We start from the raw sequence: 26068 nt of genomic DNA, 5'->3' as shown, positions 1-26068 counted from the left end.
TCTGTGTAATTCTTGAAGGGGAAATTTCTTGTGCAGATTTCTCTCTCTCTCTCCCCCTCACCCACCCACTCACCCACCCTTAATGACAAACTGCACCAGTGGAAGTTTTCTGTCCCATGTGCAACTGTAAGCAGAAGTGAATCCAGTTCTCCTTTGCTTCTTACAATCTTATACACACCCTTTTCAGATTTCTTGAAATCCACCTGCTTCTTCTCCACTTCCAGAGAGATGGATATGGGGATTGCTGTGGTTAAGATAGCTTGTCTTCCTGCTGAGTAGGCAGCTGGGCTGGCCCTACTGAGTAGCTGTGGGTGGAGTGTGGAGGACAATACCTAACAGGTCAGGTTCACCTCTTTGGCAGCTTCCCTGGTACCTGGGATGCCAAGAGGCTGCTCCTTTTCTCTCTCCTGTGTACCAATCCTGTCAAAGGAGCACGTGGCCTCAGCATCCCAGCCCAGCACACTTTTTTCTGCTCTCCCTTCTCTGGTTGGTATCAGAACTAGATGATCCAGGGCAGCTGCTCCTGGACCATGCGGAGTCTTTGCTGCTCCCAGCTTCTGCTGCTGCTTCTGCTGCTGAGAGGTGAGTGGTGGCCCGGGAGGGATGTGTTTGTACATGTCACAGGTGGGAAGAGTCCTTGGTCTTTTGCCTGAAGAAGATTGCCTGCTTGCCTGGACCTTCAGTTCCTGCCTTTGGAAGGAAAAAAGCTTGGGTTCTATGGGAGGGGGATGTGTGTGTGAAAGAGAGTCTAATGGGGAGGTGGAGTGATTGGGGAGCAAGAATGTTTTAAGAGGACTATGGGTCACAAGAAGGGACTTAGGAGATTGGACTCCTGGGTTCTGTCTGAAGATGGGGTTAGGTGAGGATCCCCCCCCCCAGTGGGTTAGACCAGGGCAGCCTGGGAGCTGAAAAGTCTAAATTATATTCTCGGTTCTAAGTATTATTATTGTTTTTGTTGTTATCATTAATATTATTAATTCAATTTCTTCCTTGCCTTTCACTATACGATCCCAGGGAGGGTGGGGGCAATTTAAAATTCATTACGAAAAACAGTTTAAAACACATTATTCTTTTGGGGCTACTGTGCCTTTTTATCTACTACACAGCTGGCAAAAGTTCAACAGGTGTAGCTTTTCTTCAGGTAAGGAAGCACCATGACACAGAAGATTTCATCTGTATGATTTCTGTCTGCCATGTAGTTTGCAAACCAGGAGCCCAGCCAGAATACAGGGAGCAATCCTAAATCTGGGAGGTGTGTGTGTGTGTGTGTGTGTGCACGCGCGCGCGCACACACACACACAAATGGGTGTACCCTAGAGTTTGGAATCAGAAGGCATCTTGATGTTCTCCCTCATAGCCATTAAATGTGCAACATTTTGGATTTTCCTTCTATCATATGATATTCTGGTAACAAACATTCAGCTGGACAGAAACAGTTTGTACCTCTGCAGGCCCTGTGGGAGTTTTGGGTTACCTTTCTGCTCGCATTTCTGTAATGGAATGCTGCGGAGATTGAAGTTGCTGGTTATCGCACCTTAGAAACAGATCCATTGCAGTGCTGAACAAGAAATCTCATTTAGGCACTCTGTAGCTTTTATTAGCCTGGACATGCTATGCTCCAGACACAGCAACAATTTCTCCCCTGACCAGGTTTGGGATTCCCATGTGCTCATTATAGAAATGTGCTTGGTGAGTCAACGCAAAGCCTGACTGTTTGGGCACTTTGTCTACTTAAGCCCATAGTCTCTTTCTCTGCTCTTCTGACTGCATATTTTCTTCTTCTTTTTACAGGTGCTGAAAACACTGCAGCTCAAAAAGGTGAGAAAACACTCCTGGGAAAGAATAGTCAGACCTAATAATAGGATGGTAACTGGCTTGGGTTGAGAGGGGATAGAAAAGTTAAGGGGCACATAGCAAGTGATGTACAACTTAAAACTGTCACACGGTTTATCGCTATTGAACTTTGGCTCTAGTTCCTTTGTCTTCTTCTGTTTTCCCTCTGCTGAATTATATATTGTAAGCTCCTTGGGGCAAGGACTTGCCTTTCTGTAGTCTGTAAAACATCATGTGTACAGATCTCTTTCTCTTGACACACAGACACACTTCATTTAAGGTGGTGGGGCAGGTTACATCAAGAGAAGAATAAATTATAAACAAAATATAGCATATAAACATATTTAATATAATGTTTTATTCAGTGCTTTCCCCCTAGAAAAATAGGTGCAAGTACTCACTATGAAGTTGTTACAGTAAGTTCCACACTTTTTAACAACAAAAAAGAGATGCCAGTACTGCGCACCCTTGAATACCCCCTGGAAAAAAGCACTGGTTTTATTCTTCTTTCCTGTTCACCTCCTTCCCTGCTTTGTGTAATGACTCTCGCCTGATGAAGAGTTCTGGAAAACTTTATCTAGTATCAACAGGGATATTCCTAACTACCTGAGTCTCCTCCTTAATTTTCTTTCTCTCTTTCTACTTTTTAAAAGGGAAGATTATGGTGGGTACAGTCAATGGCAACTAGCATACCAGCTCCACCAGTGAGCATAGTTGCATGTGCTTCATTCTACAGAACAATGGGAAGGAAACACATGCATAAGAAGACAGGTTGAAACTCTGCTCTGGGTTCCTCACCACCCACATACAATTGGTTTTCCTCCATGGAGGCCCCTCTCTCTCTCTCCTCTCTCTCTCTCTCTCTCTCTCTCTCTCTCTCTCTCTCCCACACCCCTCCCATAAACAGAAGGGGGATCAGGAGGGGCTGTATGTGGGAATCAGGAGGGGCTGTGTGTGGATGTTGTGTAGCTTATGGGTGCATTAAGTGAACATGTCTGAGAGCACATAATACCTATTGGAAGAAGTACAATATGTTTTCCCCATGAGCTCCTAATCATCCGTATTTTCCTATGAAATCCCCTTATTTACATATCTGACACTTGTGTGACCTAATATTTACCACACACCTCCATCAAACGATTCAATCTACACCTATTCGCCCACGTACCTTCCACATCTCTCTCTCTCTCTCTCTCTTTTCCCACAACAGCCATTATTTTGTTTTGTGTTTTGCAAAATTTGTTTTGCATTAATTACTTGTAGTCAGAAACCACCCTGCCCTTTAGACTTTGGACAGGTGCCAACATGTGTAAAAATTTAAGACATGAAAGACTTGTACCAAACCACCAGACAAAATTGCCTTATTAAAACACCTTCCGTAAGATGCTTGGGCTCCTTTTACAGTGAGTCCCCAGCGGAAGAGGATTCCAAACAATCAGACAAAATTGCCTTATTAAAACATCTTCTGGAGGATGCTTGGGCTCTGGTTATGGTTATGGTGAGTCCCCAGCGGAAGAGAATTCCATAAGCTATGGAACAGTGACTAAAAACATCTGTCTACATTACTATGTGGTTCCTACCTGGTGCAGAGAGGCAACATTTAAAAATGTTTTTGTGTGCATCATTTATTCTGTCTCCAATCCATCCATCTGTCCATCACTCATACACATGGGATGCGGGTGGCACTGTGGTCTAAACCATTGAGCCTCTTGGGCTTGCCGATAAGAAGGTTGGTGGTTCGAATCCCTGCAATGGGGTGAGCTCCTGTTGCTCTGTCCCAGCTCCTGCCAACCTAGCAGTTCAAAAGCATGCCAGTGCAAGTAGATAAATAGGTACCACTGGCAGGAAGGTAAACAGCTTTTCTATGTGCTCTGGTTTCCGTCACGGTCTTCTGTTGTGCCAGAAGCACTTTAGTCATGTTGGCCACATGACCCGGAAAGCTGACAAATGCTGGCTCCCTCAGCCTGAAGTAAGATAAGCGCCGCACCCCATAGTTGCCTTTGAATGGACTTAACCATCCTGGGGTCCTTTCCCTATCCCTTTCCCTTTACCTCATAGTCATACTTCTACATTTTCCATCTGTATAGAAAATTCTTCCTGTTCATTAATTTCCCCATTCTTTCCCATGCACACACATTCATTTTCCTTTCTGTTTGTCTAGCTTTCTCTTTCCCTCTTCCTTGCACTCTTCCTCCTGCTTGGCAGGGGGTTGGACTCGATGGCCCTTGTGGTCTCTTCCAACTCTATGATTTATGATTCCATCTGTTCCTCTTTCCGCTCATCCAATATCTACCTAATTACAGATATCACTACTCATATCTAATTGAAGATATTACTACTCATATCTGCCTAATCGTTGTGCTATATACACATTATGATTGATTTGGCTTTGCCAACAGTGTTTCATTATCTGGAGTAAAAAAGAATTGCAGGTCTGCAAAGTTATATTGAATAAATTTTGGAAAAAATATATATGTGAAAAATGCATTCTATCTTATCATCCTCTCATCAATGGCACCGGTGCAGTTAGCTAATTTTTAGACTGTGGACTTAAAGGTCTTATGCAGGGGCCCTTCTTTAGACAGTAATGTGTATGACCTCAGTTACATGAAAAAGTGGTAAGCCAGCCCCACTGTGATCAGAGACCTCACCTGCTTAGGGGTGGGGCTGAGCTTCTGCTCCAAAGTCCAGGGGGTTAGTCTTGACATAGTGAAGTGGGACTGGGCTGCTTGCCCAGACGTCCTGCCCTGATGCCATCACTGATTGGGGATTAAGAATTCTGTGCCAATTGGCAATGCCCCCCCTTTAATTTGGTTGGTTTGCAGTTGCCCAGAAACATCTGATCTTGTTGTGTGTATGTGTGAGCAGGGGTTTAATGCATCGAACAACAGAAGAAGCCTTGCTGCAGACCTGCCCTTTAAAATTTAAAGGCACCAACAGGGAGCCCCATTTGCAAAGAATCAACCTGGAGCTCACTTAAAATTGCAAATTGCCCTTTGGTAGCAGCATCCTTACCTGTCCCACACCCAAGGTAAAGTCTGACAGCAGGTGTGGGGCAGGTGGGTGTTTGTGGGGAATGACCTGATGGGCCAGAGGGGGACCTGTGCTATTCCCATGTCCTGGAGGTTCCCCAACGCTGCTTGAAAGATGACAATAATATTTCAAGGCAAAATTGTGTGGCTTGCATGTGATATGGAGTGGCAGTGAACACACTTACCTGGCAGGGTTCATTAACCATACCTCTGCTCTTCCATCTGCTTTTCTGCAGCCTGTGGCCGACCCATAGTACACTCCCCTCGGATCGTTGGGGGGCAGAAGGCTGAGGAAGGTGAATGGCCATGGCAGGTCAGCATACGAGAAAACAGGCTACATGTGTGTGGTGGAAGCCTCATCTCACCCCAGTGGGTGGTGACAGCTGCTCATTGTTTTGAAGGGTGAGTAGAAAATGTCTTTTGGCTTCTATGAAGGGATGGGGGAGCAATTTGATTCAGCCTGCGTTTAAAGTGACCCCAATGCAGTACTAGGTGGAGGGAGAGACAGAATCGGGGTCAGGATCAGTGGCCCAGTCGCATGCTGCCAAATACCAAAATGGCATAATAATTTGTAAACTGGGATTTCCAAACTGAAACCAGTAGGTCGTACTTTCTTATGTCCCATTGATTTGAATGGATTTACTCTAGGCAAGACCAAAGCTGGATCCAATCTGCAATCTTTTGTAAACCAGAAATATGGTTTCTGATAAGAAACAGTTTCTGGGATTGGTTATGAGGAACTCTTTTAATCAGTGCTCAGTAAAAAAAGAATTGAGGTGCCAGTAGTCTTATCTTGAAAAAAAATGCTGGTTTCTATGGGCAGCAAAAAAGAGGTGGCAGTGCAGCACTGATGTTAATTACTGAGTCAGTAAACAGTATCAAGTGCAAATTGTTGTTATATAGTACGTCAACAAAGTACAGAGTTATCTCTACCATGCTGCCAAACCGGATCAACTTTTCCTTGATTGTTTGGTGTTTAAATGGTTTTTAGGCTTATGCTTTATATGTTGTGGTGTAGTGGTTCAAGCAGCTGCTGAGCCAAGCAGTCTAAATATCAATTTAGCTAAGAACTTGATGGATAAGCTAGTGATTCCCTCAGCCTTGGCCTCTTGTCTACCTCAAAGGGTTGTTTTAAGCATTACTGGGAGAATATATGTGAAGCGCTTTTAAAAAAACATTTTATAAATGCTAAGGACTCTTCAAATACTTCAAAAACGTGCACTCATTTAATACACCTTTGACTACTGAATTACCATACTCATAAGGACCATATATCATAAGGATCCACCTTATTTTTGTGATTGTAAGTTGTTTCAAACTGTTTATAATATTGTGTTTTAATGTTGTGACCTACCCTGTGACCATAGGGTGCAGGGTGGGCAATATATAAACAAACAAACAAGCAATTGTTCCATTTTCACATTTATTTGCAAGTAAATCTCACTGAAATCATTGGGACTTAGTTCTGAGTCAACTTGACTGGGATCAAGCAGGCATAAATGTTTTCCAGCATATAAAGTGTTTTACTATTATTATTAATCCATCCGAGCCTTGCAACCACATGTGAGATGGATAAGGCTGAACAGTAGTATCTTTCCAAAGGCTTAACTAAGTAACCTCTTAACTGAGGAAGGCATCAAGCTCAGGCCTTCTCCCTGCAGATGGCACTGATTTTTCTTGACTCCCACCACAGGTCGCTGAATCCATTTCGGTACCGAATTCACCTGGGAGAATATGAGCTCCCCAAACCAGCACACACCATGGTCCCAGTTTCTGTCAGCCAGATCATAGTGCACCCGTATTATGCTGGAGATGGGCTCAGCGCTGACATTGCACTGGTACGGCTGGAGGAGCCGGTGAATTTCTCTCGGACCATTTTGCCCATCTGCCTGCCCAATGCTTCAGACCCTGATTTGTTCCCTGTGGGGATGTCATGCTGGGTCACTGGCTGGGGTGACCTCTACCCAGAAGGTAAGCACGAATCTTCTCATTCTGGGGTGTATTTATAGGAGATGGTGTTGCTTCGGGGGTTGGCTGGTGGTGGAGGATTATGGGATGGAACAGAGCGGGGAGTGCAGGATGTGTTAGGAACTAGTTTTGAAATAGGAAACTGGATGAACAAAATGTAATAGTCTCAATTGTAAAATCATAACCAAGAAGGTGGAACTAGGGGCCAGGACACCTATTCCTTTTGGCCATTGGATATTGACAAATGGCTTTTTGTACGGGGGAGGGACGATTTCACATATAGGGAATCTCAATTACAGGTGGCAAATGTTGTCCTCCAGGGTCAGATATACACTCACGGTTTTTAATGTTAAGGAAGGGTTAAGGAATTGTTTTGATAATGTAGATGGACACATGACATCCTACTTTTTACATTCATAATGCATTACAGTGGTACCTCAGGTTAAGTACTTAATTCGTTCCGGAGGTCTGTTCTTAACCTGAAACTGTTCTTAACCTGAAGCACCACTTTAGCTAATGGGGCCTTCCACTGCTGCCATGCCGCCGGAGCATTATTTCTGTTCTCATCCTGAAGCAAAGTTCTTAACCTGAAGCACTATTTCTGGGTTAGCGGAGTCTGTAACCTGAAGTGTATGTAACCTGAGGTACCACTGTATTGCCTCGTCTTTTTTTATTGCTTACTCTTTAATCATTTTATCCTGCTATATCAGAGGGTGGAGCAGAGCAACCACCAGCAGGGAAAGAAACAGCATTTTAGAAAATGGTATGACTGGATATTACTTACATTTGACCCCCCCAAAAGGGAATAAACATTTTAATTAACAAGGATGCCCTGTGATGTTGTAGAACAACAAATCTAATACCGTTCTAATAGGGGGAAATAACATTAAATAGGCCAGTGTAGATCCAGCCCAGGTATCTCTGTCTGGCTCTCAGGACCCTCCCCAGCCACACGCCCTCTGGAGCCACAGCCTTCATCTGCCCTGCATTGCACCTTCCTTGAGTGTTATTACCTGGCTGGAATATGTTCTCGGACTTTGTTAATGCTTCTTACTTGCCTGAGGGAATGATAAAAGTGAGATGTTGGACATATACTCAACAGCACTTCCTGATTAGCTGTGTTGCTGATGTCCTTCCTTGCCTGGTTCAGAGCACAGTTCTGTCCAGCTGATCACCCTTGGATACAATCCAAGTGAGACATCAGTTCCCCAAGGAGTTCTTAAATGATTCTGTACATATAAGAGTTCGACCAGAAGGACTCCCTGAACCCCAAGGTGGGGAATCTTGTTCCCCGCAAGGGCCACATTCCCTTTGAGGCCACTCACCTCCAAGATGGTGAGTGGGAACACATGCAAAAGTGGGCAGAGGGTGCAATGCTGAATTTTCCCTTTGTACGGCAGGCTAGTTTCTTCAAACTGCCCTATCCCTTTTTCTCCTTCCAGCCCCCTTCCTCACTCGGATCCTGCAGGAGCTGGAGGTGCCAATCCTAGACGTTGACAAGTGTGACCAAATGTACCACAATGACTCCAGTTCTGACACTGACACTGTGCCAAAGGGCTACAAGCTGATCTATGATGACATGATCTGCGCTGGGTACCCAGAAGGAAAGAAGGACTCCTGCCAGGTAAGATTTGTGGAAGAGGCAATGGATCAAGGGCAGACGATCCCATATTTGTGTATTCTGATGGTGGGGTGGGTGGGTTTGTGTGTAAAAGAATGCTGTTAGTATGTGTTACGTTTGCTCTCAGATCACCCCTCATTAAGCCAGTCCTTATTTATTTAAAGAATTGAGACCTCATCCTTTAGCTAAGTAGTAGGACAGTCCCTGCTCTCAGGATTAGAATCCAAAAGACATAACACACAAGGAAGAAGGGATGAGGAGGGTCGAGGGGAACTCTATCAGATCTGGGAAGAGAGCAGGAAGACAATGTTAAGGCCAGGAGGACAGGGCTGCTCAGTTCTTCTTTCAGATAGGCAACTTGATGGCAGTTGGAATACTCCTATTTCTGGACAGACTGACAGTGCACCCCCCCTTTTAAATCCCATTTATTACATGTGTAACCAATCCCTTCTACCAGAAAGTTCATGCAGGCCTTGCTCCCTTTGTCAGTTTCATCTGCACAAGGCACCTGTCAGTTCAGGGGAGGGAGGAGAGGGAGGCAACTTGCCCAGGGTCAGCCAGGTAGAACTTGAGTTGCCCTAGATAAATTCCAGCACACTAGCTCCACTGCAACACATTGGCTTTTATGCTTAAATGACACCATTATTAATAATTTCCACCCCTCCTTTTCATTTTTTAGGATTAGTGTGCATTCACCCATCTTTGTTGTGGTAGGTTTTCATTAGTAAGCTGCAAGACAGGCTGGAGCTGCTCCCCTTACAGTAATTAAGAAGCAGTAGGTTTTCTGTGCTGCCCTTGCAGGCCCAAGCAATATAGTAAAGTACGGAGGGGACAAGTAGCCAACAGCCAAAAGCCAGATGTTGAGATAAATGAATGCCACAACTTTTTATTGGTTACAGAGAAATAAATTTGGCATAAACATGAGGTAAGGATCTGTCACCTGCACAGCTCAAGTGCTGGTCAAGGTGCCATCCATTTGACAGTGAGGGGTTTCCCTCAGGTGCTGTGGAGGATGATATCCTGTCACTAATGTTGAAGTAGGATTCAACTGCAAGTCCAGTTGGTTTCTGTACATGGAATGGGCACAAGGTGTTGTCTTGTCTTTCACCTCAGGTTAAAAATGTAGTTAGAACTGTAGATGACCTCAAGGGTTATCAAGTTCCACCTCCTGCAATGCAGAAATCTCAACTGAAGCATCCATGACAGATGCCCATCCAATCTCTGCTTAGAAACCTCCAAGGAAGGAGTCCACAACCTCCCAGAGGGAGACCGTTCCACTGTCAAACAGCTCTTACTGTCAGAAAGTTCTTTTCCTGATGTCTAATAGGCATCTCCTTTCTTGTAACTTGAAGCCATTGGTTTGAGTCCCATCCTCCAGAACAGGAGAAAACAAGCTTGCTCCCTCTTCCATGTGGTAGCCCTTTAGATATTTGAAAATGGCTATCATATCTCCTCTCGGTCTCCTCTTCCCCAGGCTAAACATACTCAGCTCCTTCAACCGTTCCTCATAAGGCTCCTAATATGTGCAGCCTTGGCTTAACATATTTGAATGCTTGATTTTCTTCACTTGAGTGTCCCCATTTCCTAATGACTTTCTCCTTCCAGGGTGACTCTGGGGGGCCTCTGTCCTGCAAGCTGAACGACACTTGGTTCCTGGCTGGAGTGGTGAGCTTTGGGTTGGGTTGTTCGCAGCCCAACCGTCCTGGAGTCCACACCCGGGTCACCTCCTACATGGACTGGATTCAACGCACCATGGAAAAGAACACCCCCTCCAGTGGTGGTGCCCATCTCTCAAGTGCCAACCCTGCTCTCCTCTTGACTCTCCTTCTCCTGGGCCCTTTTGCCCTACTGGGGCACTGCTGTTCCGCTACCAGCTGGAGGTGCAATTAAAAATGGAGGTTCCACACGGCACTTAATATCATATTATATTCTCCCACTTAAACATTACATTGCCTGGGCCCAAAGGCAAGTCCGTAAGGATGCTCACTCACTCCCATTCATTACCTGTTCTTAAGAGGACACACTTAAAATTGCAGCATGGTATTGCTTTATCTAAATAATTAAAACCATCTGCCCCACTCTTCTCCCATGCAAAACCCGCTCTTTGAATGATAGATCAGAACAAATGGCAATTTGGGTTAAACCCGAATTGCTGTTTGCTCCAATTAAGTACTAAAGAGTGGCTTTATCCGGGTGGAAACAGTGGGACAAAAGAAAGTATTGATAAGCTCTGAGATGGGAAACATGTAAAAGCTACACAACACCTATTTTAACATAATTATACTCAATGCTCTTTTTCTAGAAAAAGAGGTGCTGGAACTCACCATGAACACCTCCCTTGTTCTCTAATAATGGCGCCCACCTGAGAGGTGCCAAAACTGAGTTCTGTCTGGGGAAAAAAGAGCCCCGATTAAAACTGCCGGGAGAGTTCTACAGATCTAGACTGAAGGGCTGGATATAAATTTTATATTAAAATAAATCTACTCAATTTCCCCTTGCCACTATAGTCATGAAAATAGGAAAAAAGGGAAGGGTTTGCACCCTAAAATAAGCTTTGGGGCAGCACAAATGAACACGAAGCTTTGGTGTCTGTTTGTATGGGAATACATTATGTATTATTATTATTAGTAGTAGTAGTAGTAGTAGTAGTAGTCGTCAATGATGATGATAATAGCAAGTGATACATTTCCACACAACAGACACCCCAGCATTGTGATGAACCCTATGCTTCTTCTCCAGCTCCTCCAGTGATATAGCTATGAATGAATAAGAAGCAGGGAGATTTGAGCCCTTAAATGAGCTTTGAGCCACTAAACAAGTTCGCAAATTTGTAAGAGGACTGGAAAATACACTCGCCTACATGGGACCTGCAATGAAGCCAAAAAGGAATGAGGAGTGATGGAACAGGGCTGACTCTTCACTTCTTGTTACACAACAGCAGCTGTGCCTGAGTCTATAAAAGGGCTCCTGAAAGTGTCATCTTCCTTTTAGAAAAAATGTATGTTTATTAATTGTTGAGAATGCAACTGTAAAAAGCCAATGAGATGTACAAATAAAAGCCAATGATGATTATAACAGCAAGTGATATGTTTCCACACAATAGACACCCCAGCATTGTGGTTAACCCTATGCTTCTTCTCCAGCTCCCTCAATGATGTCCCTTATGCCAATTCATTCAGGCATAGCTATGAATGAATAAGAAGCGGGGAGATTTGAGCCCTGTTTATCCAGAAGGACCTGAGATGCAATGGGGGAGAGTGTGCAAGGCAGCATTCTGCCCCAGACAGATTCAGGATGCAACAGAACAAGACAAGTTAGACTGTCTATGGCATTAGTGTCTCACATCAAATATAACTAATCTGCACAAAGGACTCTGTGAACAGAGTGCAGAGGTGCTGTATGTACTTTTGGAACCCAAGGAAATCTTTAATAAAAACAATTAAACACAAAACAAGGCAGTTTAGGAATCTGGAGGGAATGAGGATACAGCCGGGTTCAGTTTTTGCTCAAGCAAGAAATAAAGGTGGTAGGTTTGAGAATGCAAAAGAGAGGAACTCAGCCAGGACCTTATCTTATGAAAGGATGTCCTTACTTGCAAGATAAGCTCCTTTCTCTTCTCTACGCTAAGCCAAGCTGAACTAATCGGAACAGAGTCTACAGTCATTTTCATTAATTCGGAGGAGACTCAGGGAATTCCACAATGCAGCGCAGTGCTCTCAGGAAGATCAGCTGGTGATACGAGAATGGCTTCTTAATCAGATAAACTGGTTTACAGTGCCCCCTTGTGCTCAAAATGATTTTGGCACATTTTGAAAAGTTGTTACTCTAGGACTTGTCCACACTTGCATTACTTCAGTATCCAAGAGGTTTTCCGCCTGTCCCATGCTTTCATTTCTTCCACCATTGAGTGAGAAAAAGTGTTAGGGCTTAGGCACACTTACCTTTTGCTCCACTCCACAGATGGGGGCCGCCTCTTCCCCCTCTGCAAGGCCCACTGAGGCGCTTTGGTGCATTTCTTTGAGATCACCAGGGTGCCTTCTTCTCAAAGGGATGCACCTGTGTGAAGGCCCCCTCATCAGATCTCCCCTTGGAGATCTGATGAGGGACAATGGATTTTGCTGGGTTGCAATATTAAAGCTTTCTGCCCCCACCCATTGTATGTGTAAATAAATCCACACCTTCATTGATTTATTCAATTATTGCATCTACAGTTGTACCTTGGAAGTCGAACCAAATCTGTTCCAGAAGTCTGTTCAACTTCCAAAATGTTCAGAAACCAAAGTGTGATTTCTGACTGGCTGCAGGAAGCCCCTGCAGCCAATCGGAAGCTGCGGAAGCCCTGTTGGATGTTCAGCTTCCAAAAGAATGTTTGAAAACCGGAACACTCACTTCCGAGTTTCACTCATTCGGGAGCCGATTTGTTTGGGAGCCAAAGCATTTTTTCTTCCAAGGTATATCTTATTTATACCTATTGGGGCAAGGAAACCTGTGGCCCTGCAGATGCTGCTGTACTGAAAAAGTAAAAGAAGGCGGCTATAACTGAGAAGCTAAGATGAGTTGAAAATGTTGTAAAATTGCATTTAAGAGTTTCCGCACACCTCCTGGGTGTGAAAACTCCAAAGATAATGAAGGGCTCATGACCAAAAAGATTATATAACAAGTATCTGCCAGTTTTAGACAGACTGTAAGATATTCAGCTGCTTTCTCAGCCGATCTCCATGCCTACTTTGAACTGCCATTTGCTGTTAAAGATCCTTTGGAGGGCAGCCTGCACCTCCCTGTTCCTCAGAGTGTAGATGAGAGGGTTGCAAAGGGGAATGATGACCGTGTAGAAAAGAGAGAGGAACTTGTCGATCTTCACAGAGTCAGGGGTTTTGGGGAGGAAGTACACAAGTGTTGCAGAGCCATAGAAGAGACAGACCACTGTTACGTGAGATGAACAGGTGGAAAAGGCCTTCTGGCGTCCTGTGGCTGATGGCATACGCAGTATAGCCCTGGTGATGTACACATAGGAAGCCAGGATGACTACAAATGGTCCCACAACAAAGACCACATCCTCAATATAGCTCGTCAACTCATTGGCATAGAGATCCGCACATGCCAGACTGAGTACTGGTGGGATGTCGCAGAAGAAGTGGTCCATCTCATTGGAACCACAGAAAGGCAGGGAGAAGATGAGTCCAATTTGCACCAGTTGCATTGGGAGACTGAGGGCAAATGAGCCAATCACCAGCCCCACCCGGACTTTATGGCTCATGATTGTCATGTAGCGGAGAGGCAGGCAAATGGCAAGATAGCGGTCATAGGCCATGGCCGCCAGTAGGAAGCATTCGGTCCCACCCAGAAACAGCAGGAAAAACATCTGTGAGGCACAGGCTGGAATGGAAATGGAGCGCTGCCCAGTGGCCAGACTGGCCATCATCTTGGGAAGAGTGACAGAGGTGTAACACAACTCTAGCCCCGATAAGCTTCTCAGAAAAAAGTACATTGGAGTTTGAAGGGCAGGGTCCCATGTTGTCACTGCCATGATCAGACCGTTGCCTAGTAGGATAGTCAGATAGACAGTCAGGAAGGTGAAGAAGAGGAGGGCAGGGTACTTATGGTATCCCAGCAAGACAAACTCAGTCACAGTGCTCTGGTTCCCCCAGTGTCTGTCCAGGTCAGCATCCATCTACAGAAGAACAGAGGCAAGATATGTATGCTGGGAGGCTGCCGTATCCTGAAATGAGATGAAGATCTCACTCTGTCCAGGCTGTCTGTCATGCAAACACAAACCAACACATATGCTTGCCTAGAGTATGCCACTAGCTGAAACTGACATGCCTTGGTGTCCTTCAGAGTCTTTCTTTACCCTGATGTGTCAAAATCCAATATAAAATGACTTTAGGATTGCCTGAGCCTTACCCTATCCTAAAAGATACCAACAACTTATAGCTGCTACCACTTACTGAATTAATAGAGCAGTAGGATCTTAATATTTTTGATGTTACAGGAAGACCATGGCCAAGTACTGAAACCTCACTCTGCCCAACTGTCTTTCATTTTTGAGGTGGTAAGAATATAGGAGGTTCAACCTTCCATAAACTCCAGTGTCCGCAATTTAATGACCGGGTGAAACTTCTGGCTTCAGGATGTTTTCCAGTAGCAAGTGCTTGTATTTTAGAAAGAAGAAGAAGAAAGTCACACTCACATCTGCTCATACCTGTGCCCTTCTTTGCTGACAGCTCAGTTTAAATGAAATAATTATGTCAGGGATGGGATGGAAAGAAACCACTCTCACATGATTAATTACTTCAACTGATCTCAATTCCTCCCATTCCAATGCACTTGGTTTTCTCCCATAAGAATGAATGATTCACAGGACAGTTGCATTTCTCACTGGCAAAGATGACCTCTAGATTCAGTGACCTGGATCTAGCTCTAGGTCTTCTTAATTTGGGATGACTGGTGATGGATTGTGAGAAGAATCCTAAGATGGGGTGACTATAATTCTAACAAGAAAGGGGGTGAGTGATGCTCATACCAAATGTTTCAGCTGGCAATGCAACACAACCAGCCCTTTAAAAAACTATCCTATTTTTTCTTTATTGAAATCAGGAATGGGAACCCTGTGGCTAGAGATGGGTAAAACTGTCAAATTCTTTTCTCACAGTTTCATTTTCCCAATCTTAAGTTCAGTTCTTATCTATCTATCTATCTATCTATCTATCATCTATATCTATCTATATCTATCTATCTATCTATCTATCTATCTATCTATCATCTATCTATCTATCTATCTATCTATCTATTATCTATCTATCTATCTATCTATCATCTATCTATCTATCATCTATCATCTATCTATCTATCATCTATCTATCATCTATCTATCTGTCTATCTATCTATCTATCTATCTATCTATCTATCTATCTATCTAACTATCATCCATCTAATCTATCATCTATCTATCTATCTATCTATCATCTATCTATCTATCTATCATCTATCTATCTATCATCTATCTATCATCTATCACCTATCTATCTCATGAAAACTCATCAGCATTTTAAGGGGAATTTTCACCAAACATGCACATTTTGTATTCAATTTTGCCTGATATACACTTCTTCAAAGCTATTAGGTGTAATGGAATACAATTTTGTATGCTGGTTTCACTAATATATGGATTATTATGTACACTTTACCCCAGCATATAGATTTTTGTACGTATTACTTTGGTAGAGGACCACCTTGCAAAATTTGGAAAAGTGTGAATTTTGAAGGATAACTGTTTTGGCTCATGTATTGTTTGAGAAAGTGAGAATCATGTAGGTTTGCCCATAAATACAAACTGAATTGAATTCTGTCTCCCACCTCCGGCACCCACATCCCTTCCTGTGGCCCTTCAGATTTTGTTGGGCATCACATCAGCTCCAGCCAGCATGGCCAATGGTCAGAAATGTTGAGAACTGGTGTCCAGCAAGATATGGACACCATCCCTAGGTTAGATGCCACAAGACAGGACTTCTCTGATAACATACAGAGTTGGTTCACCCAGTGAAAGTAATTGACAGTAGGTTCGTAAAGATAACAGGCAGCTTTTCTTCACTCAAAATTAACTGATCTTGCTGGCAAAGTTTTAACTGATGAAATTGAGTGACAGGCTGAAGTTGCCAGAATGCCTTGAATCCCACCCACAAAACAGTGAAAGTGTCCTAAATTCCCAAACTCCCTAGAAGTAATCATTTCACCTTACCTCCTCACAATGCAAGGAGAATTCGGATCCTGAAGAGCTGAATACATTCAAAAGTGATCATATGTCAATGAGCAACATAAATTGTTTCAGGTAATCATTCGTCAGTGCTGTGGCTGCTTCACCTTTCCTGCAAAGCTCTCCTCCGCATTTCAACATGTAACTCAACTAAAATTCAGGTCCACCATCTACTATCCTAGGCTACAGTTTCTATTTCCACATCCATTATTCTTACCAACCTGATTTGGGTTATTTTCCCTAGAGGTCTGTTCCCTAACTAACCCTACTGAATTGGCACAGGGAAGGAAGAACATTTACCTGCTTTGCGGCTGAGGTGCCACTGTGCTAAGCACTGGGTTAGTTTCTCTTGCAAGAACCAGGGCAGGAAGCCTTTACCTGTGTCCTTGCCTAGCAACCACACTTTCCCAAGGTATATATAGAGTTGCCATTCATGTGCAGAATGGAAGAGGAAGGTGGCTGTGGGGAGTCCCATAGGAGCAAATGTGCTAATCATGCTAAACATTGGAAATACAGTTTGTGTTGAGAACATGTAGGGATGTAAAAATCCTAGGTGTTTGGTCCCATGGTCCACAGGCTGGCTCTGTTGTTATGGAGAGTGGATGTCCCACCCAGGCCTCAAACGTGATGTTAAGATATTGGAAATGTGAATATCCCCAGAGGATTCCTGGCAGAATTGTTATAAGGCAGGGTTGCGTCTGCCCTGTACTGGTCCCAGGTATGGTGGAGGTAGGGATCAGGGAGAAATTCATTTGAATGTGCCCAGTTCACACTTCCTGAACCAATACATGAACTGCAGCACTGCTACCCTTCAAAATTCGCACTTCTCTGAAATTTGCAATACAACAAAATATTAAAAAGTGCATTTTAGGGGAATGTGTGCATATATAGTGCATATAATATAGTGCATATAATTGTTAGCACTTCACTCCTCCGTTGCTGGATATGTGATGGTTACATCACATGTCTGTGTTTACTTTCCAGGCTTGGAAAGTGTGAGAACAGAAGTCAGTCTTATCTCTTCCGCTCTATTGTACTTGGAGAAGAAAGAAGAGAATTGCCATGATTGCTTTGTCCTGTATATATTGCTTAATAAATACTTAGAATGCACACACCAAAGCTCCACTTCGTTTCTGCTATACTCTGCTGAGTGAGCATGCACATAGTCTTCTGATATGGGTCACTGGTGTGTGCCGGGGCTGAAGATTTATGGACGTCCCAGGCTGCGCTGCATTAGGAAGATGCCCGGAGAGGTTTGTCTCATCCTGGGGGCTGCTTGTACCCCCCAGGCATGTTCTGACATACGGTGCATATAATCCACAAAAATGCAGATTAGAGGAAATTGCTTGAAATATGTGTGAATTAGACAAAGCGTCTTACAAAAATACATATATCAGAAATAAGCTGAAATATGTGTATGAATTTTCACTGGAATTTCTAAACAAAGAAATTGCCAACTGACGTTGAAATAGAACTTGATTGGAAAAAGAAGAAACTGAGAGGAACTGAAATTGTCAGGTTTATACGTCCACAGTGTGTGTGAGCATTCTCAGCAAGCCCTTATTCTTCGCCTTTGATATGGGACCCCACAACAGTTTTCTAAACATGTAGTAGGCTAGATATTTGGGTTCACACACTTATATTGGGAAGGGAGTTGCCCAGTGCCCTCTACCTTTTCCAAAGCCCCCTCCCCAAATGTGCTATAGCCATATAGGGTAGTTATATCAGCATGATGTAGGGAGGAACCTCTAAACATCCTAGGGCAAATCCAAAATTAGTTTAATCAAAAAATCATTTATTCAGGGGAGCAGAGCAGAAGACAAAAGGAGCCAGGCATGTAGGTAAATAAGAGTTCCCTGAAACTTTAGTTATACGTTCTGGTTTTCTTATAAAGAACAACACCCTTTTTGGTTGTAATAATTGTTAGTCCTTCTCAGAGGAGACACAATGAAATTAATGGAAATGACTTGGGTCTACTGATCTCAATGAGTCTACTCGTAGTAGGACTTAGTTGGATACACCCAGGGAGACTTACAGGATCCCCTAAAAGGCAATTTGAGTTTTGGGAGATAGGGGTTATTTTAAAGGTTTAAGAAATGGATGAAAGTTGATTACTCTCTGCCCACCTCAAAAGCTCTTTTCCTACACAACAGTTTCATGAGTGCAACCTTCACCTCCCTGTTCCTGAGAGTGTAGATGAGAGGATTGCAAAGGGGAATGATGACCGTGTAGAAAAGAGAGAGGAACTTGTCAACTTTCAGGGATTCCTCTGTCTGTGGGTGCAAGTACACAAGCATCCCTGAGCCATAGAAGAGACTGACCACAATCAGGTGGGATGAGCAAGTGGAGAAGGCCTTCTGGCGTCCTGTGCCTGATGGCATGCGCAGGATGGTTCTGGTGATGTGGGCATAGGAGCCCACTATGAGGGAAAAGGGGAGCACCACCATGAGGATGTTCTCTGCATACACAGCCAACTCGTTGGCATACAGGTCGGCACATGCCAGGCGAAATATGGGTGGGATGTCGCAGAAGAAGTGGTCAATCTCATTGGGCCCACAAAAAGGCAAGGAGAAGACAAACCCAATTTGCAACAAGTGCACCACAAGGCTGATGGCAAAGGAACTGATCACCATCCCCACCCGCACCTTATGGCTCATGATGGTCATGTAATGGAGAGGCTGGCAAATGGCAAGATAGCGGTCGTAGGCCATGGCCACTAGCAGGAGGCATTCTGTGGCACCCAGGAAGAGCATAAAGAACATTTGTGCAGCGCAGGCTATCAGTGAGATAGAGAGGTCCCCTAAGATAAGATTGGCCATCATTTTAGGAAGGGTGACTGAAGTGTAGCAGATCTCCAACCCTGAGAGGCTGCGCAAGAAGAAGTACATGGGGGTATGAAGAGCAGGGTCCAGCGTTGTCACCACCACAATAAGGCCATTGCCCAGTAATATGGCCAGGTAGATGGCCAGGAAGGCAGAAAAAAGGAGGACAGGGTGTCCTTGGTATCCCAGCAAGATGAATTCCTTCACTGTGCTTTGGTTCTTCCAGCATCTGGCCTGCTCAGCATCCATCTGCAGAGGCAAGTGAGGCATTTGTGAGTCTCAGGTCCAGTTTCTGGATCAGGATCAGGAGGACAGTGGTGGGTGACAAAGGGTAAAAGTACCTGTCTCCTCCCACTAAGGATCATCTGTCCTTTGCAGTGACAATTTATTGAGGAGAGGAGAAATAATTCAACAACCAAGGGCAAAACAATCCATTTACCCAAGAGTAAATGGTAAAGTCGACCAGAGGCAGACTTTGGTCATCTTTCACAACATGGTGCCCTTTGCAAGGCCAAAATCTGGTGCCCCAAAATGGATCTTCTCAATTATGAATCTTCTCAATTTTGAGCCCTCTTAGTTCTGTGCCCTGTGTGTGTGTGTGTGTGTGTGTGTGTGTGTGTGGTGGGGAAACTGCCAAAATCACCCTAAATCTGACGCTGTAGGTGTGATTGAACCCAATGGAGCTTACTCCTGTGTAGACATGTACGATTGCACTGTGAGTGTGTGGCAGGGGGAATAGAAGAAATACAAAAAAGGGGGAGAGAAGAACAAAAACAGAGAGGAAGAGTGAAACAGAAAAAGAAGATGGATATATGTGATTGAAGAAAGATTAAAAGTAGCTCATGCAATTGTTGCGGATTAGGGTTCAAGGTGATCCAGAGAAGGGTGGTCAGGTGCAAAAGAGGACAGGGCTTCTGCATCTGCATGTTTGACACTTATTTATTAATGATTTCAAATTCTAGCTCACCCTTCCTCCCCAAAGAGAGCCCAGGGTAACTCACAACAATAAAAATGTTGTGTAACAGAATTCAAAGCAGCACTATAATCTATGGTCAGCTTCATAAAATTATTAGTCACAAGCCTGGATATATATATATATATTTACATGTTTCCTGAATGTAGGTTAAAAGGGGGAATGTCTGATTTCCCTGCGTTCTTTCAAACGTCTTCTGAAAACTGTATTGTAGTGTAGTCTTAGAAGACGGACTGGTTTGTTTGTTTTTAATCATGTTTAGCTGTATGGACTCCGTAGCCTAAAATTCCCTGCTTTCTTTCCATTAATAGCAAATATTTTTGTATCTCACCTTTCATTCAAAATTCATGCACATGAAATATGTGTTGATGCAATTTTGTGAATTTTAGGCTCCTGACTTAATGGCCCAGGCTTGTTGTGAGAATAAAATACAATAAAAATAAAATGAGAATGTCTGCAGAGGGAACTATGTACCTTAAAGCTTGCCTCCCCCAATAAATATTGAGTTCTATGATCAGTGGAGGAGGCCCTTTGATTACTTCAAAATGTATCCCACCTTACTTTGTTGGGGGGTAGGCGGCTCCCCCTCATTCTGTTGGGTGCCTTGACAGACAGGCAATACATAAATACAGCAAGTAAGTAAATTAATAAAATAAAATAAACGTTGCCAACCAAGTCTTGCCCTGAAAGCACTACTAAGGATGATTGCATTTTAGTACAACAACAAACCTGTGAGGTAAACCCTACTTTGAGCAATAAGGACTGGTCCAAAGTCACCCAAGAAACTTTATGGATAGAAGGGAATTTCAACCCATGTCCCTTTGCTACCAAATCAACACTGTAGTCCTTATATTACACTGGCTTCATGAATCTGCTTTTTCCTCCTGCATGAACAAGGAAGTACTAGTTCTGTGGTACGAGGATTTCCATTGCTCTGCAGGCTTCTGTCAGGCAGTCTGTGGTGCGCCCACATTAAAAATTCACATTGATTTTTCATTGTATTTTATTCTAATACTGTGTTTATTGGATTACAAAGAAAAGAGATAAAACGAACAACAAAAGTACAAATTAAAAAGCACACAAAGCATCACAAATGCTATAAGGGGCAGAAAAAAAAATTAAATGGCCCACCAAGACCCTCAGCAATTTTCAAGTGGTGTGTGTGTGTGGGGGGGGAGAGTTTGGGAACCACAGAAATAGGACAAGTAAGAACAATGAAAAGTAGCTGAATTTTTTGGTGACAAAAGGCTGAAAGATAGAGAGCAAACAGACAGAGATAATATAGGTAAGTCAGATACCCAAGTGAACATTTCTAGAGCTGAATGATGTCCCTCCCCTAATTTATCATTATGGAGAAATTATTATAGAATTATGGTACTCTTAAGCTATCTTAAGTGTTACCTTCTTTGCAGCTGCGTTTCTGCTCTCCACAGCTCTTGCCAGGCGGCTGTCTTTCCCTTGCCGGGGTCAGAGTAGGGGAGTCTTAACACCCTTTAGCTTTAGCATGGGAAGCAGTGTTCTCCCAAATGCCTATTGCTGATGTGGGGAGTGTCAGAGAGCAGTTGGCTGCTAACTAACTTTGCCACCAAAGGTCATTGTAAGCCAACCCAAGATCAGCATCAACTGTAGCAGTGGTAGGATTCCAGTGGGAATTATATGCTCATTCCCTTGGGTAAACAGCAGAGATAGAAGTACATTTTAAATCAAGAACATCAGAAGAGCCCCACTGGATCAATCCTAAGTTCCATCCAGCCCAGTCTAGCAGGATTTGAAGGCAATAATGGTTTCTCCCTCCAGCAGCTGGTTCACAGTGACTAGGTAAAGATAAGGTAAAGGCGACTATAGGGTTGTGGCGCTCATCTCATTTTCAGGTCGAGGGAGCCAGCGTTTGTCTGCAGACAGCTTTCCGGGTCATGTGGCCAGCAGGACTAAACCGCTTCTGGTGCAATGGAACACCGAGATGGAAACAAGAGTTTATGGAAACACCGTTTACCATCCCGCCACAGTGGTACCTATTTTTTTTTTATAAATAATTTTTATTAATTTTCACAAACAAAAACACACACAAAAAAAACATACACAAACAACACATGACTTCCCCATACCTCCCCTTCACTGCACCCTTGTTTCCAATTTTTTAGCAATCCTTCATTCCATTTTTATATTTAACTTCCCTCAGGTTTTCTTAACTTAAACATTTACAGCTGTAATTCTCTGTTTCTTATCCCTTGACATTTTATCAGTCTGAAATTTTACAACAGTTCTTAAGATATATTTTGAATTTTTCCCAGTCCTCTTCCACTGTCTCTCTCCTCTGATCACGGATTCTGCCGGTCATCTCTGCCAGTCCCACACAGTGGTACCTATTTATCTGCTTGCACTGGCATGCTTTTGAACTGCTAGGTTGGCAGGAGCTGGGACAGAGCAACAGGAGCGCACCCCATGGCGGGGATTCAAACCGCCAACCTTCTGATCGGCAAGCCCAGGAGGCTCAGTGGTTTGGACCATGCATAGGCAAAGTCGGCCCTCCAGATGTTTTGAGGCTATAATTCCCATTATCCCTGACCACTGGTTCTGTTAGCTAGGGATAATGGGAGTTGTAGTCCCAAAACATATGGAGGGCCGAGTTCATCTATGCCTGGTTTAGATCACAGTGTTACAGTGTTATATCCATATATTCAATAGCCACTTAAACTATTACCATCCATGAACTGATATAACTGCTTGTTAAAGCCAGATAAGCTAATAGCCACCTCAAGATCATGTGGTAGGGAGTTCCATAGATACTTTATGCAATGTGTGAAGGAGTGCTTTCTTTTGTCTGCCTTGTACCTGCTGTTTGAGACAATTTCATTCTCAAGCAATTTCATTGCTTTCCCTAACAATCCCTCACAAGCAATTTGCCATTCTTGTCTGTCACGAAACCCTGAATTCATGTTTCAATCCACCATGCCCTCTTTCTTGGTAAGTCACCACTAGTTCAGACCCATTGCTGAATGATCTGCCTCAAACGTGCATTATTTTATACTTATTTTGCCATTTAATTGTGCATTTGTTCAGTTTGCTGGGATGGTTTTGGATAGGGCTAGGTACCAGATTTGACTGCAACCCAAACTGAATCAAGCCAATTTGGGGGGTTCTGGACTTTAGCCATGTTAGGTTGAGATGACCATCACCCCTGTTGGCCATGCTTCCTGAGGCTAATGGAAAATAGAGTTCAGCAGCATCAGAGGGCCACAAATTACTGTAGGTATCCCTGGTTTCCAGGATCATCAATATCCATAAGCTTGGCAACAATCACAGCTCCCCCCCCCACTAAGAGCAGGGCCCACTCTAAACCATGTCAGGCAGGTGCAGAGCTCAGGATACCCTAAAGCCCCTTCTGCTTCCTCCCTAAGGGTGGGGAGGGACCAACAGTACCTCCTATTCACTAATAGACCACTGTAGAGCCAGCATGGAGGAGGCTGTGGAGAAGGAGGCAGATCTACTCTCCAAAGAGCACAGCACAGCTGTTGTTGCCATGGTGGCTGCTGTGGCAGCAGCAGGCAATGCATTCCCGGGAGGCCGGATCTGCTGCCCCTGTAGATCCTGCTGCTTGAGGCAGTCACCTTACCTTGCCTCATGGGTGGGCCAGCCCTGTGTGTGCGTTGCATTGTGCAACTGACATATGTGATTGTTCCTAGCTTTCTCTTTTCTGTGTGGGTGTTCTCTAGGTTTCCAGCAGTCTTCCAAAGACCTGTTAACCCTTATAAGCAATAAAGTGACCAATAACCCACCCCCAAGTTGTACAGTTCTGAAGGCGATTTTTTCATTTTTACAATAAAAAATACACTGAATAATAAGGAAGGAGACATTACAAATTCGTATTTTTTAAATCATAGATTTCTTTATTTCAGTCTCCATTTCAGGACCAGACAGGCAATTACAAATCTCTTTTCAGTTCACCGAGGTCAAGGCTTATTACACACCTGCATTGTTCATTTCTTAAAACCAATATATATATAAAAAACCAAATGAAAGAAACCCTTTTAAAAATTAAATAAATATTTGTCCTCGAATATATATCTAAAATTGTTCTGCTGAATATTCACAATACTACCTCATCTAAATCTCATAATCTGTAGTAATTTATTCAAATTAACTTGCTTACAAAAATGCGAACTTTCAAAATATGAACAAAACGAAAAAAATGGGTTTATCAGGATAAATTCATACTAAAATGCTGATGAATTTTCACAAGGATTCCTTAAATGGGGTGGGGGGCAAATTGCTGCAGAAATTTAGGATAGGAAAAATGAGAACCTGAGAGAACTGAAATCAACAGATGTATCAACCCCAATCTATGAACTTACCATTTGTCTCTCTCTCAGCTTCTACCCCTCCAACCCAATCTTTTATAAGGGGGAAATAATACTCAATTCCTTTGTAGGCTTGTTGTAGACTAATGCATATGAAATCCTTTGAACAAGTAAGGAAATGCCAAATATTAGTATGGGTGAGATTTTGATAGTGGATTCAGTGGACGCCTGTGCCAACCTATTTCCTTCCTAATAGCTTCCTAATGGCTGCCTTCACTTCCCTGTTCCTCAGGGTGTAAATAAGCGGGTTGCAGAGGGGAATGATGACTGTGTAGAGTAGGGAAAGCAACTTGTCCACTTTCACAGAGTCGGATGTCTTGGGCCTTAGGTACACAACCGTTGCAGAGCCATAAAAGAGAATGACCACAGTAAGGTGGGATGAGCAAGTGGAGAAGGCCTTTTGGCGTCCTGTTGCTGATGGCAAGCGCAGGATGGTTCTGGTGATGTGTATATAGGAGGCCAAAATGAGGAAAAAGGGGATTATAACAAAGAGAAAGTTATTGGTATACACAGTCAACTCGCTGGCATACAGGTCAGCACATGCCAGGCTGAGTATCGGTGGGATGTCGCAGAAGAAGTGGTCAATCTCATTGGGCCCACAAAAAGGCAAGGAGAAGATGAACCCAATTTGCAACATCTGCACAGGGAGGCTGATGGCAAAGGAGCTGACCACCATCCCCACCCGCACCTTATGGCTCATGATGGTCATGTAGCGGAGAGGCAGGCAGATGGCAAGATAGCGGTCATAGGCCATGGCTGCCAGTAGGAAGCACTCGGTCCCACCCAGAAAAAGCAGGAAAAACATCTGTGAGGCACAGGCTAGTAGAGAGATGGAGAGGTTCCCTGAGATTAGATTGGCCATCATTTTAGGAAGGGTGACTGAGGTGTAGCACATCTCCAGTCCTGAGAGACTGCGCAGGAAGAAGTACATGGGGGTACGTAAGGCAGGGTCCAGTGTTGTAACCATCACAATAAGACCGTTGCCCAGTAATATTGCCATGTATATGGCCAGGAAGGCAATAAAGAGGACAGCAGGATATTCTTGGTATCCCAACAAGATGAACTCATTCACTGTGCTCTGGTTCTCCCAGTGCTTGGCCTGTCCAACATCCATCTGTGGAGAAACAGAGGTACAGGGATGAATCATGGAACTATAGATACTGATTTGGCAGCCACAGGATAAGATGAATGTTTATTTCCTCCAAATGTTGGTCTCAATAATAAACTAAATGTAATGAAAACTTCCTGCCTCCACCTAATATCATGCAGATCATAATTTATACATCTTTTCTAAATCAGGTTGTTAATATTTCCTTGATTTGGGACTTAAATTAAACAGCACTTTCTGCAAATGTGCTTTTTGTCAGCATGTCATTGCTTCATTGTATATGATGCATTTTATTATTATTTGTGCACTAATTTGAGTTGTGCTTTTTTAAAAATAAAGCAGTATGAACACACTCACACACACACACACACAGAGAGAGAGAGAGAGAGAGAGAAAGAAAGAAAGAAAGAAAGAAAGAAAGAAAGAAAGAAAGAGACACACACACTGTATATCTAGCACTGTGAAGGAAAATTGCCATCCATAAAGTGTCTGAAGTGCCTCTTAAGGGCCAACAACTGATGCAACATTATTCCTCATTGATTAACATGTGCATGTATGATTTTGAGCATGCCCACCTGGGTGAAACATGGTGCATCCCA

The 26068-nt window shown here is 43.6% G+C and overlaps 4 protein-coding genes across 4 annotated transcripts; 1 reads left to right on the top strand and 3 right to left on the bottom strand.

The window, feature by feature from the left end:
- Nucleotides 1-336: 336 nt before the first annotated feature.
- On the top strand, nt 337-11207 carry LOC309326380 (serine protease 27-like). Its single transcript, XM_081835033.1, has 6 exons — nt 337-582; nt 1792-1818; nt 5102-5267; nt 6559-6836; nt 8276-8457; nt 10060-11207. Exons 1-6 carry the CDS (start codon nt 504-506, stop codon nt 10342-10344), a joined length of 1017 nt encoding a protein of 338 aa, XP_081691159.1. The 5' UTR covers nt 337-503; the 3' UTR covers nt 10345-11207.
- A 1952-nt stretch (nt 11208-13159) lies between these two features.
- Nucleotides 13160-14125, bottom strand: LOC309328449 (olfactory receptor 10AG1-like; the record flags this gene model as incomplete). Its single annotated transcript, XM_081838445.1, has 1 exon — nt 13160-14125. The coding sequence occupies one exon, from the start codon at nt 14123-14125 to the stop codon at nt 13160-13162; it is 966 nt and encodes a 321-aa protein (XP_081694571.1).
- Nucleotides 14126-18319: 4194 nt separating this feature from the next.
- On the bottom strand, nt 18320-19279 carry LOC309328448 (olfactory receptor 10AG1-like; the record flags this gene model as incomplete). The annotated part of the gene is made up of 1 exon (XM_081838444.1): nt 18320-19279. One exon carries the CDS (start codon nt 19277-19279, stop codon nt 18320-18322), a length of 960 nt encoding a protein of 319 aa, XP_081694570.1.
- Nucleotides 19280-24539: 5260 nt separating this feature from the next.
- On the bottom strand, nt 24540-25475 carry LOC309327109 (olfactory receptor 10A7-like; the record flags this gene model as incomplete). The annotated part of the gene is made up of 1 exon (XM_081836188.1): nt 24540-25475. The coding sequence occupies one exon, from the start codon at nt 25473-25475 to the stop codon at nt 24540-24542; it is 936 nt and encodes a 311-aa protein (XP_081692314.1).
- Between the last annotated feature and the right edge of the window lie 593 nt (nt 25476-26068).

The sequence above is a fragment of the Podarcis erhardii genome, assembly GCF_964252035.2.
Source record: "Podarcis erhardii genome assembly, chromosome: 13".
Taxonomy (NCBI): domain Eukaryota; kingdom Metazoa; phylum Chordata; class Lepidosauria; order Squamata; family Lacertidae; genus Podarcis; species Podarcis erhardii.
The sequence above is the reverse complement of the archived record's forward strand: the minus strand, read 5'-3'. Positions and strand labels throughout refer to the sequence as shown.

Coding starts and splice junctions, on each gene's coding strand:
- LOC309326380 (XM_081835033.1), top strand. CDS start 504: ATGATCCAGGGCAGCTGCTCCTGGACCATGCGGAGTCTTTGCTGCTCC. Junction 1,819..5,101: donor AAACACTGCAGCTCAAAAAG/GTGAGAAAACAC, acceptor GCTTTTCTGCAG/CCTGTGGCCGACCCATAGTA. Junction 5,268..6,558: donor GCTGCTCATTGTTTTGAAGG/GTGAGTAGAAAA, acceptor CTCCCACCACAG/GTCGCTGAATCCATTTCGGT.